Below are 13,862 nucleotides of genomic sequence, written 5' to 3' on the forward strand. Positions count from 1 at the left end.
GAGACAATGAATCTGACCAAACGTTCAATACCAACTTTTGGTACTTAACAGTTTTTGTCGTTTTCAGCCCATTTCAAAAAAGTATTGAAGCTCAATACCCAGCCCCAGTATCAGCTGCCTCGCTCTGTTTTTCACCTGAAACATGTGTAGCTCAAAACGCACACATACACTCCGTTTATTCACCCATGACCACCCTGTTACACCCCGCACTTGGCAGGATGCTTATCTGGGCAGACAGCTTTGGGCGCGGGGAGCCATCTTCTCTGATCTCCTCTGCAGTTTAAGAACCTTTTAACTTAGAAATAGCCCTCTGCCAAGCCCACCGCCTCTTGATTCCGGCTTATTCCCTCATCTCATGGGACTGATCTTCCGCCCCCTTTGCAAACCCTGCAGCAGCGTTAGCAGAACGGGAAAGAGCCGATAGACATCCTGGCTTTTGAGATATCCCCACACTGGTGTAATAGGAGACCTGTGAGTGGATTTGATGAGTGAGTGAAGTGCAGGTGGTTTTTCTAGCAGTGTGTAGGGTAGTCTGTGTGTGTGTGTGTGTGTGTGTGTGTGTGTGTGTGTGTTCACACACATTCTCCAGTACCTCCACAGGCATTGACCTGGGCATGACGGGCTGTTTTAGGCCAGCTGAATGATGGGTCACAGCGTTTTGGTTGGGAGAATAATTTCCTGCCACTGATGGACATCTGCTAAGTAGTACAATAACCTAATAGGAGTTGAGGGGAAAGGGGGACATGACAAACAAGCCAAAGACTTGCTCCTTCTGCCTTGCTCTTAAAGGTAATAATGGGAGAAAATTGGTTCTTGAAATTGAATTGAAAAAAGTGGGTCTCTTTCAGCGAAGTATAATGCCTCAGAATACATTTGGTGAGCAGCAAATGGAGAAAAATGGAGGGTAGTTACACGATTGTCTTTCATTTCAGAAAGGGGAAAACTGTGGCGGTATCCCCTGTTAAGACTAGCTTTTAGTCCCTTTCCTCTCTCTCAACCACTATCTTTTAACAAATGGGCTGTGAGGATGGGCTTGTTGTGAAATTAGTATCCTCACAGAGAGGACACAGAGAAAGGATTATGTGAATAGCCAGTAATGAGCTCAAAGTGCCAGTGTCTTTGGGCCAGGCCTGCCTGTGTGTGAGAGGAAATGGCACTGCAAGCGACCTTTTTTACTCAAGCACCTGGCGAGAAATAGAGTGGCCCCTCTCTTCCATCTGCAGTGTGTGTGTTAGTGTGTTAGTGTGCATGTGTGTGTGTGTGAGAGAGGGAGAGAGAGACAGTGAACAAGAAATTCTAAAGATTTAATTTACTTACTTTTATTATTAGGTTTGTTGTGAACGCCATGTCTACACTGTCAGGTTTGTGCTAAAAGTGTTGTTTTGTGCTGCTTCTGGCAGGTTTTAATATGACACATTTGACTTAGAGTGTTAAGTGTGCTACACAAGCCTCGGGGTCTGAGGTCAAATTTAATGTCTTGTGAAAAATGCTTTATTTAAAAATGTTTTTTCCAAGTGAAAGACTGAATTCTCTGCAGGGATGGAGCATTTTTTTTGTAACACCTGCTTCTAATCTTTAAGTATTCAAACCAGGAAACTCATTCTGCCTTAATTATAGGCAGTAAATTGTGTTGTGTTTGTCCGTCATTCTTCCTCCCTCCATTTCTCAATCCATACTTTAATCAGGTTTTACTTTATCTGCGAGAAATGTTTTTTCTTCTTTAGTCGTGACAAACAGTGCAACTACAACAGTGGGAGCAAACATGGATCAGCTGCACTAAGTTCTGTTTTAAGAAGCTAGATTCTGTGCAAGGAGGGCTGTTAAAGTTTATACAAATACACCTATTAATGAAAATCTAGTAAGCTCTGATTTGAATTATATTTAAAATGGTAGAAGCTACTTTTTTATGCGCCCATCAACATTTAGTGAGTGCGGAATGTGAGCCATCGAACTCCTCTCAAACCAGTGACTGTATTTTATTTCATTTTCAGAAGATTTGTTGGCCAAGATCAGATGATTTAGCATGGTCTGAGTAGGCAGCCAATTCAATTTATCATATCAAAATAACTATGAGCTGGAGTGGATGTGGTTTCCTTGCTTCTGTTAAACATTCTTAGCACTAGCATACCACATATAAATATATTGTGTTTAGATCTATTAATTTAACTTAGTTTTGAATCATGGTTTTCCACTTTGATCAAATATTGCAATTGCATTTTGTCTTTTGTAAAGGTTGGCTTGATTGAATGTTTCTATTAGTGGTTTAATGTTTTGATGCTTTTCACTGTTTATCTATATTTTGCTTTATTCCTTAAATGAGCGAGCTGGCGCTCTATGGGCTGCCATTAATTTATCTCGTAATCATTGTAATTGCTTTCTTTCATATTAAAATGATAATCTATACAACTAAGTAATGGACTGATGGCAGGTGGCTAAATGTTCATTTAGTGATTCACTGAGAAAATAAATAACAGGGACAAGCCTGTGACAGGCGCATGAAAAATCATTTTTCAATAATCTGCCACGCATCATGGCAGGAGACGCTGGCGCTGACAGCATAGATGAAATATTTGCCTCTGCTCTTTGTTTTAATATGGAAGGAGACCGGCCCAGATGGAAATGATAGTGTTTCATATCGATGCATTTTGGACGAGACTCGTACACATGTCGAGCTAAGATAAAGGCCACAATGGCTTCTGTGCTTCTGCAGTTTTATACTCAGTACAGTAAGAGCACATTTTTCTTGGAAATCAAAGAATATCCGCAAAGTGAACTATGGAGGAGTGAATCTTGATCCTTATCATATAAAAACACTTTCTGGACGTAAATGGTTTGCTTCAGCTGTTCTCATCTGGAGCATAATGCAAGTAGAAGACTTTGTAATCAGTCATCATTGTGCTATGTGACACTGGTATGTTGCTGATGAATGATAGCCTCCATGCTACTCGATTGTTGAGGGTTCCTAGTGAGGGAGCTGTGGGTTTTCTTTTATATATATATATACATATATATATATATATATATACATGCTGTATATATAACTGTGTCCTGTGTCTCGACTGGGGCTGTGATGGGCTTTTTGAGAGGAAACTAGCAGCAACTCCCTCCCTGTTCCTGAGTGAAGGTGGCTGTAGGGAAAAGGGGGTGTGTAGAACTGGAGATTTATAGCCTAGAGGGAGATTGATTAGTGCCGTCACTAGCCCTGATGTACGGTTGGCAGTCTCCCCCTCCCAACACATCGCATTTGCTCACACACACACACATGCAACCATACGGTTCAACACACTGCTACACATACATCCAGACACCGCTCAGTCTCCCAGGCCTTTTCTGACAGTCCCCCAGAGCTGTTGCATGTTAAGTTGTAGCAGACAGACTGCTGTTTTCCCAGCATTACCATTTTTTTGCTGTCCATAGATAACGCCATCAATCACCACATACACACTGCCCTGGAAGGAATGTGCCTGAGTGTTGCTACTTTCTGTGTGTGCCTGTGTATTTGTTTGGAGGATGGTTTCATAGACAGGAGATGCGGTTGAATGGCTGAGTGGATGTGCTGTTTGAAGCTGCAGAGTGACTGGCCTGGACTGTGCTCTGAACCCGTGTCAACCGTGCTGCCCCAGTGCAGGTGTGTGTTTGTCATTCAGCACACAGAGCTGAGAGGCAGGCAGCTGTAGGCATGCTTTCCCCATTAAATCCTGGTTGAGAAACCTAGCCCATCTAGCCCAGAGCCAGCTCCTGACGGCTTACAGGACACGGCCATGGAGCTTTGACCTCGAATCATCCTGCTTAACTCACTCAATGTTCTTTCCTTCCTCTTTTTCTTGCTCTTGTTCTGCTCCAGGTTGGCCGCAGAACTCCCCCGGCTGTACTACTGTGCCCACCTCGCCATGCTGGCCTGTCTGCAGAGGAGGCAAAACCCTCCACCCCAGCACCCAGTGTGTGCCAGCAAGACCCTGGAGCCCCCACAAGCCCTTGGACGGAAATGTGAGTTAACAAAGTGACAGGGAGCGATGGAGGTCAGGAGTTCAGCTCGCCCAAAGCTAAGGAATGAGAGAGGCTTGTGTTTGTCATTTGTATTTAATCTGTCGCTCATGGTGAATGATGGAAATGGGTAGTTAACCCTGACTGTGAATAAGTGAAGGAAAATAGACTTTCCGGTTTCTGTTGTTTGTCACTGTGTTCCCTTCTTACTCGGAGGAATTCTAAACAGTTTCATTCGCTCTGCACTTAGACCTTGGATTGCCATGTTGTTTGGCTACTCATTGTGAGGGGGCTGTTTAGCTGTGCTGATTGTGCAGTCGTGGCAACAGGGCTGAACAGACAGTGTTTAACGTGCCTCACTGGCCCTGGGTGACCCTGAGGGTCTGTAAACATTTACAGTGTCTGGCCCTGGCTGTGCCGGCCGCCTGTAAAGCATGACAGCTGCTCTGTTTGCTCCCCGAGCACCACCCTCTGTCCACTCACAAAATGGTGTAAAGGGACAGAGATGAGCCAGGGCTGAAAACTGTTACAGAGCTGGCAAAACTAGTTCTAACCAGTTTGGGATTAGAGAGAGCTGTGGCAGTCGGGCATCTGGAAGGTGAATATTTCCGTAATTTTGTTGAAGTTTTCGAATAAGCCTTTTACAGTGAGTTTTCTGATGAGGGGAAAAAGTTCTTTCCTCCTCACTGAATGCTCCTAGAGCCTGTATTGGTCTTTGTTTACATGGCAGGGCTACGAGCTAGCTCAAGACGATTAAAAGGACCGGCGTATAGAGAGCAAGGGAAGCTCTAACCTACCAGTTTTTACCTCAGCTTAGAGAGGCTTAGTGGGAATAGCTGGTTCTGTGCTTCTTCATCAGAGGGACATTGTACCAGGCCTGTAACCAGCCCAGTGAAAGGCTTTAAAGAGACTCTGATTGGCTCTAGGTGAAGACATGAAGCACTGCCTGTGTTCTTTCTCAGCTCTTCACTGGCCAATTAGCTACTTCTCAACTCAACATCACACTCCAGTCGCATTCTACAGAGGAGAGAGTCACAAACAACTAGGTGACCGGGCGCTCGTCGTCCTCAGATCTGAAGTCGTTTTTGCTGGTCTGTATGGATGTTTCATATGGAGCTCTATAGGTATCTGCGAAACAAAGAGGGAGCGAGAGAGAGAAACAGAGCGACGGGTGCATTTGGAAGGGGCCGCTCTTCAGCTGAGCGGAGTTCAACTGGGCTCACTAATGAGGTTTCAGTGAGGGGTGAAGTGAAAGGGAGGACAAAGAGGAAATGTGCAAAATAGAATTAGAGAAGGTAAAGATGGAGAGGAAGGGAGAGAAATGGAGGGAGTCCTCAACAGTCGTCTTAATCGATTCCCTCCTTCCAATTTCGCAGGATTAGCCCACTTCCTCTCAGGGTCCTTTATTGAGGAGCAGCCAGTGGGAGTCAGGACTCAGATCAATAGAGAAAAAGAACAGTCTCCAGTCTTCCCTTTGCCCTCCCTCTTACTGACCCTCTCTGTCTGACTCTCCCTCTCTCCATCTCTCCCTCTCCCTCTCTTTCTTCACCTGTTAAACCCTTTGATTGAAAGACTACCACAGCGACTGACTTGAGGTTCATAATGAGGATGTTTGAACATAATAGTCTCCTTTCTGTCCTTGGAGGGGGAGGGGGAGCAAGTGTTGGATTTCCACCACTGTGCAGCTCTTGGCCTCAATAAGGCAATTGTTCGTCCAGGCCCAGAAGGGGTGCAGAAAGGCAGACAGTGGGTCTGGCTGCAGAAGTGGGCACACTCAGGTCACCATGCTGAGCAGGTCCCCATGATTGATTGTTTGTGGCTCAGTTTGTGCCAACATGGAAGGGGGTTGTGGGTAAGGTGACCTGGGCTCTCAACAGGAGGCTGAATACCAGAATACACCCCTCAAAGAGACAGAGTGAGTGAGAGCACTGGAGGGGGATTACCTGGCAGTGAGGTAGAGGTGAGCTGTGTCATTTGCATCTTCTGTCCTTTACATAAAAATTGTGTGTGAGTTTGTGTGTGTGTGTGTGAGTACTGGGGTGGTAGAGCAGTTGGGATGAGAGGGCGAGGAGGGTCTTAGAAAAAGCCCCTGCATGCAGATGCCGAGTGGCTGCACAGTTCATTGATGCGACTCCCATTAAAAATCCCTCATACCCTCAATAAAAAAGGACTTAACTGGCTCTACCATCAGCTGGAAGCGTTCAGATCGGCTCGCCAGACAATCAATTTCCCCCAAGCGCACAGAGCTTAGCGGGAGAAACGGGAGGCGGAGAGCGGGATGTTTCCATTATCACAGCCCGCTCTGTGTCTGGACTCGGGGGGGTTGGGGCGGGGTGAGGTACTGTAGAGTGGGGAGTGCAGGGGAGAGAAAGGAGGGAGCGGCAGAGGGAGGTGGGGAAAGACAGACAAGTAGAGAAGAGAGGGAGAAGCAGAAAGGGAGACAGAGAAGCTGGCTTTTCAAAAAGCCATTGACCGCCTGCCCTTAAAAATATCATATTGGATTAGCCTCACAGAGACGGCCTTTTGAAATTTTTTTTCTTTGGCCGTAGAATTAAAAGGAGTGCAGAGCATTACTTGAATTATAAATCATAGGCACTTGCTTTCACTGCGCCCAAATTCCGCGCATATGTGGCTGCACTCTCCAGCGCCAGCCCCTGTCATTTTTAATTAAATCCCCCCTTATGGGTGACATTTGTAGCTTGCCCCCTCCTCCGCCCTCCCCTCCACGTCTCTCTACCACTGCCCTAGATGGAGACATGAAAGGCAGAGACGGCAGCGGAGCCAGGGCCTCTCATCGTGTTGTGCCCCAGAGAGAGGGCACCCATCCAGACAGATGAGAGAGAAAGGCCCTGAAAGGGGAGAGGGGTGAAGGGATGCCGCTGACCCTGGCCACCCTCGGGCAGTTGCGACCTCCCTGACTACCCATCCCTCTCCTTGATCATCGTCCTCTACTGTGGCTCTGAAGGTAGCAGGGGTGAGTGCAACAGCCCTGCTCCTGGAGGGGAAAGAGAGTGGCACCAGTCCTGTGATGAGTAACACCGAGATAGCTGGACAGGAGGCCCAGCAGCCTCCCCCACTACCCTTCCTCCTCCCTGGCCCAGACAGCAATTACTCTGCCGCATGTCAGCTAAAGAATAACAGGTCCAGAATCCCTCAATTGAGAGGTTGATGGGGATATTTCTGCCTGGCTACTTTCCAAAATAATATCCTTTCAGATTTCAGCAGGTTTTCATTTGTTTATTCATGACTTAGCAGTTACATTTGTGTCATGGCATGATTCTAAGAATGCGACTGTCAAAGAGGGTGCGCACGTTTGTGTTCTTTATCCAGGCCTGCTGTAAATTCTCTCATTAACCACACAGCTGACTGCCACTCCCATATTTGTCCTGTGATTGGCTCAGACTTTGGGCTAAACCTGGGTGTTCCCTCCTGTATCTAACCCCAGCGGGGCCTGGCTGAAACTCATATGCGCACACGGTGATCTAGCATACTTTTGGCTACATTGCAATGACTTATGTAACCCTAATTAAGACAGGAACTATTTCACGTCATATTGAATGCATCTTCAGTGAAATCAAACTCAATCAATAGGTGTCCAGAATTTGTCTCCAAATGTGAGTTATAACGGAAACGTGCACACATGTACTCATTGATTCACGCAAGCACACCTGCAGCTGTAGCCCTCTGTCACAACACCCAGGAGGCCCGAGGTGCCAATCAGCCAGGTGTAGATGAAAAATTCCCAGAAGGCCTGATATCCGAGGTTCATGCCCTGCCAGACCAGGTTCAGCCTTTTTCCAGCTTGATCGACAGAGACAACCCGGCCATGTCACACACAGCCTTAGGACATGACATGGAGGTTCGCCTGGGGATTGTAGTTTTCCTAATAGCTCTGTGCCTCTACAGGCAGAGCTGCCAGAGCCATTAGTTTGCTTTGCTTTTAGCAGCTTCTCTTCCTAAGCCACACTTCCAGCGAGAGGGAACGTGCTCAGGTAATGACCTCCAGCCACCTCTCCTTCCCTGTTGTCTGAGGCAGAGTGAGATATAACAGGGGAATTAGCTGGCCATATCAAATTGCAGCACGTTACTGCAGTAGTTGTTATGCGGGTAAAAGAAATGGGGATAGCGTTTTCAGTTGAATATTTAAAAGTGGTCATGAGCAGCAGCAGAAATAACAACCTTTTTTCCTGATTGCCTCAGTACCCTGGAGGTGGGGGCATGAAGTGGAACTGGGGGAAAAGGAATGGAGACAGAGCGAGGGAGAGAGAATCTGCATGCACTTGACCTTTTCCCACTGATTGAACTACTTCGTTTCAAACTCCCATTTGGAATTCCACAGAGTGCCCACAGAGACTGTCATTATTCCACAGTTTGCTGCAGGGAAGCAGAGGTCATGAGGTATTTTTCATACTGAAAGGTGACTGACAGCTATCCACGGCGTGCCTCCTCCCGGATGCCTACTTATGCAATCTGATTTTGAGGATTACTGGGTTTGCATCGCCACATGAAATGTGTCATTCACACTTTCATCCCATTGTGATATTGCAAATAAAATGAAGAGGATTAGCAGAGTTTCGCTTTATTTAAGAGGGACAGCCATGTGATATAGGTTGTACTAGCCTTACCTCATGCAAACTGCAGGCTCTTCTGTCATGTTGGCGTCTCAGCGCTGGCACACAGAGGATCATTTCCGGCTGGCGACGTCCCACAGAGCCATGCCTTCCCTCTGCCCTCTGCCTTCTGCTGTGAACACAGGGGGCGAAGCAATCTTATTGCCTTGGGAGGTGAGCTTGAGGAAGAGGGGCTCTGCTTTAGTTTTGGTCACAGCGGGATTTGGGTTGAAAAACAGGTTCCTGGTTCCAAAGCCTCAGAGTTGGCATTTGGGCGTCCCAGGTGCAAGGCATCGACACCCTCTGTCTTCGCCTGCCAGAGAGTAAGGAAGGGTTGGGGGATGTGAGCGAGGGTACAGAGAGCGTCCAAAGTCCCTTGCTGTCCCACAGGAAATGACACGCATCCTGTGCCATCACAGAGCTGAGCCCACCACAGACTGACCGTGAGAGGCATTCAGGAGGTGCTGCTGCATGCTCCTGGCACGCTCATACTGTTTTTGTGTGGTCTCTTCATTACAAAATTTAAGATAAATATGTAATTTGGGTCCTGTGTGTGGGTGGGTGGGTGTGTGGGTGTGTGGGTGTGTGTGTGTGTGTAGGAGGAAAGGTTTCATTATCCTTTTAAATAGATTTTCAGCCTTTTATTATTCTACTCAGTCCAGTCACTCCATCCAAATCATCAAATCACCATGTTTCTTTCTGTATTTGATTTGTGGTCACACTGAGTTACAAATTGGTAAATTTGCCCACACATTGTAACCTCTGGGTCATGATTGAAATTCGCAGAAATTAAATATTGATGAGTAGGTTGTCTCCTGTAAAGAGTGCCATTAAGATGGAAAAATTCCTAAGAAGTGTTGCGTGAGTAAATTAGAATTACAGAGCCAACAACAGTAGACTTTGGTGTTTTGGTCTCAAACAGTTGTGTATTTCCACCAAATTTTAATACCATCCCTGGCTGTGGTTTTCCAGTCCACTCTAATAGTGTAGAGCGTTTGGCGGAGAAGGCATGGGAGTGCAAACTGGCCACAGCACAATGTTGAAATCATCGCTCCTGTGAGACTATTTACTACACTTTCTGTGGTTTGCTCGCCAGGCTCATTCTCATGAAGGCCATCTTCACATGCATCAGTTGTAGCATCATTTTAGGTTTGAGAATTTATTAATCACATTTGCGTGGGAATAGATTTTAGACCTTTGGCTGTTAGGTCTAACTCTGGACTTCTAGTCCTTTGGACAGACTTTCAACCGCTAACTTTTCACTAACCGTAACCTTCGAGGGAAATCTATAAACCCTGGCCTGTATTTCTAGCTCCACCACGGTCCAATACATGGATAAAATGAAAGTACATTAATTAAGAAACATTACAGATTTTAGCTTTAAGCAATACTTAAAATAAAACACATTGCTTCTGTTAAATCCCTGCCTCCACAACTCCATTGACATTAATTCTTTCAAAATCTTTTTTCATCTTACTTATAATGTACCCATCTCCTCTCCTCTCCTCTCCTCTCCTCTCCTCTCGTTGGCATGTGTACTGCAGCCCAGTGCCTTGTTGTCTGTGCAGTGTTAAATATTAATTGGGAATCAGTGGAGGACTTGTCTCCTAAATGATAGAACAGAAGGGCCCAGGCTTGCCTCAGGCAGCCTGCAGGCGCCTTTCTTCTTCCATTTACCTGCAGGCCCGCGCACCAGCACTTTCTCCAGTCTGACAGGCCTGCCCAGGCGCCTCCAGCCTCCCCTCATCTCTCCCACACTCTCCTTTTCTTCCTCCTTCTCTGCTCTCTGCACTGGTTCCTTTTCTTATCTCTGTGTGTGCTTACAATCTCTACCTCTGGGGTCCTTTACTCCAAACCTGTGTGTGCGTTTGTGTTATTGCTGTGTCCATTTGAGTTTGTGCATGGCTGTGAATGCTGCTAGCTCTTGGCTGTACATGTAGCCCTTTGAGAAAATAATGTCACAACGTGACATATTCTCTTAAAGACAGGACGGGGAGGGCACGGCATAAATCTTTCAGGTCAGGATTTTAGCTCGTTGTATTTCTCTCTTGGCACTGTGTCCTGTGCTGCTCTCTGCCTCATCACTGAATAGTTTAATCTCTGTTTCTTCTTCCTGATGTTTCCCCATAACTGGCCTCACAGTCTGTCTTTCTTTCTTCTGTGAGCCAATCTTTGTTCCTTTTTATCAGCCTTGTCATCTGTAGAGGTGTACCAAGACAAAACAACCGGCACCAGCTGCTTCTCGGTGCACTGGCTAGCTCTAACTTGTGGATGACCCTCCTGCACTGAGCTAATTAAGCTGCGGAGGCTTGTTTTGGAAATCATACCAGTCTAACCTGTTGTTGTATTTCGACTCTATCTGTTTGCACTGGAGCAAAGCTTTCCATAGTGTTCAGTGAGGGTATATTGTAAAGTGGCAGGGCTGAATGTAAAATGGAAAAAGCTAGAGAAGGAGGAAAGGGGAGCAGAGAGGCAGGGATATAACTGGAGGAGAGTAGGGGGTGGGGTTGACTTTGATGCCATAGGAATGAGTTCACAGGCTCATGAACATAGGCCTAATCGCACATGACAATATCGGCTGGTGTGCCAGTCGCAACGCATAACCACCCCGTTGCTTGTGCTGACTCGGGGTATTTGCTGATAAAGCTCTGCTTTCTAGACCATGCTGTATGCACAATGAGGGTGGCCCAGGCAGGCCTCAGGGTTGGCTCGTCACAGGCAGCCCACAAACCAGGGGCTAGGTCCCCTCATCTATACAGAACCATGCACTCTATTAAGCCCTTTGGCCAGACTTGATTATTAAACAGAGAGCAGTTTTGTGATGAATATAGTTATTTTTTCCATTTATAATCCATTATGTTGCCCATCCAGGGCCATAAATTATTGCAAATGGAAAGAGCCTGGTGAAATGAGGTCGTGGTGGGCTCTGTTCATGGTGTGAAATATTCAGGATTGATATTTTTCTATTCAAATGCCTTTTTTTTTTTTGGTCTGTCATGGGAACAAACATGGAGGCCGTTCCTTTTGTTTAGCCGTTTTGCTTATGGAGTGCACTGTGTAGTGTGCGGTAAACATGTTGCCCCAGTTTCTGTATTTGTTTGGTGCACGAGTGTCTGACTTGGCTGCTGCTGGCCTGCATTCCTTTGTGGCTCAAAGTGGACATAAACTACCCACTGGTGTTGTTTTTGCTGGACAGTCAGCTAGATCGTCAGTAATTAACACGTGCAGTGATCTTTGAATTAAAGGGGGATCCGATGCTCTGTGGTCTTTCATGCACGTTTTCTTGCATTAAACTCAATATAAGGCCAACAATGTAAGATATCTGCTTAAGTATTTCTGTTGTTTATTTTTGTCTTTTCAAATGCTATCCTCCCAAAGGTTAGTGTTGAAAATAACACTTTTAATTCCAGAGAGACGCAGTAGGTCTGTTGTAGTGCCTGTGGTGTTAATGGGGCAGGAATGCAGGACGAGTGCTTTCCCACGCTGTTAGTTTTCTTCTGTCGGGCGTGTTTGAGACGAGGCTCTGGGCTGGCTAGGCTCTGCTAATGCAGCCAGAGTGCAGACAAATGGAAAGTGACACTTGTGTGTGTAGAATGGTATTTGTGGTGACGCTTTGACTACAGATAATAAAGTGTTCGCCCTGAGGTGATTTCACCCGGCAAGCACCCCAGATGAAACTCACTTACTCAGAGAGGGAGACGGAAGAGACAGAGAAGGGGGATGAAGAGAGAGGGGGGAGGTGGAGAGACAGAGAGGGAGGATGAGGAGACAGAGAGAGGCGATGGAGTGAGAGAGGAGACAAAGAAAATATAGAGATGAGGTAAAGAGGATGAAGAAGATGAACAAAGCAGCAACAAGATTGCGAAGACATTCAGAGGGAAATCCAATGCACTAGGGGTCAGGAGGTCAGAGGTGTTTCCCTTTGACTCCACCTGGCTTTTTTATATTTCTTAATTTTGATGACGGTTATTGATGTAGCCCTAAAAAGAGAAAGGATGTCAGGTTCAACTGGAGGCTAAAATGTTTGGATCAACTGTTGTTAGCAAGATCTGTGTGTGTGTGTGTGTGTGTGTGTGTGTGTGTGTGTGAGTGTGTGTGAGTGTGTGTGAGTGTGTGTGAGTGTGTGTGAGTGTGTGTGAGTGTGTGTGAGTGTGTGTGTGTGGCCATGTGTACAGAGGAGTCCTTCAGGATCAATCAATTCTCAGTAATTTCCCCTACAGCCCATAAAAGCCAGGTCTGTCTGGAAGGAGCATGAGGTTGCCACATCAAACCAGCTAATTAATTTTCATGGCTGATTCAGTAACATCTGGCTTTAGAGATAAATTCTAACGAGAAAATGTAAACATGACAGTGTCCTGGTGGTATAATATTTCACATTTCATGGGAGAAAACCTCCATATTAGAAATCTAATTAGCTGTTTTGATCTGAGACATTGTCAGCCATTACATTATGCACATATGTGGAACTATATAAGAATTATAATAATAATAGATAAACATTTTGTGCGGGAAGTGAAAACGGATCTTGGTTTTCTTCTGCTCCTTCCTGGTGTTATCTATACCTGCGGAGCTCATCTGCGTCTCAGCGTACTGTATTAACTGCACACGTGTACCGCTCACTGCAGACTAACTAAATGACCTCATGCTTCAGTCTGGGTGAGGAGGAAGCCCAAATTAGGCTCTCAATTTGGTATTTCTTCCATCTGCTTGTGCAGGAAATAGATAGATTAAATCTAAGATGAGATTGGGTTTAATGAAATGAAAGATTAGATTTGGGAGTTTTGTCCAAGTTTTTTTTTTTTTTTTTTTTTTTTAAATCTCTTTTAATGATTAAATCCATTTTTGACATTGTGCCATGTCTGCGTGCTTGTGAAGGATCAGCGTACAGATTGCTTTAACATTCTCATTATCCTCTTTGCTATTTGTGAAACATGCTGGCAGGTTAAAAACCCAATATGTGGTTGCAGTATGGCACCCCCTATTGAAAAATGTAGTCCAACCACTGATTTTGTTTACACAGTTTTCCATTTGATTAAATAATTTTCTTGCTATTTAGTGTTTGACAGTTAACTGTGAAGTGCAAGGTGTGTTTACTTCTTATAATACAGATTTTTGATTTTAAAGGTTGCACCAAAAATTTCAACCAATAAGTCATCCTCCTCAAAAATAAATGTGAAGAATTAAGAGAAGACAGAGAGTTAGGACCACATTTTCTTTTCCACTGTCTTACAACATGCATTTGCTTGATGATTATGATGACACAAGCAG

At 45.5% G+C, this 13,862-nt stretch overlaps 1 protein-coding gene across 1 annotated transcript in view; it reads left to right on the top strand.

Moving 5' to 3' along the window:
- fam222aa (family with sequence similarity 222 member Aa) overlaps positions 1-13,862 on the top strand; it is a 45,406-nt gene that overhangs the window by 21,847 nt on the left and 9,697 nt on the right. The window contains exon 2 of the mRNA XM_070833838.1: positions 3,845-3,987. Coding sequence (XP_070689939.1) covers positions 3,891-3,987 — 97 coding nt within the window. The 5' untranslated portion in view covers positions 3,845-3,890. The remainder of the gene's footprint in view (positions 1-3,844; positions 3,988-13,862) is intronic.

Source organism: Pempheris klunzingeri, chromosome 7 (genome assembly GCF_042242105.1).
Source record: "Pempheris klunzingeri isolate RE-2024b chromosome 7, fPemKlu1.hap1, whole genome shotgun sequence".
Lineage (NCBI taxonomy): Eukaryota > Metazoa > Chordata > Actinopteri > Acropomatiformes > Pempheridae > Pempheris > Pempheris klunzingeri.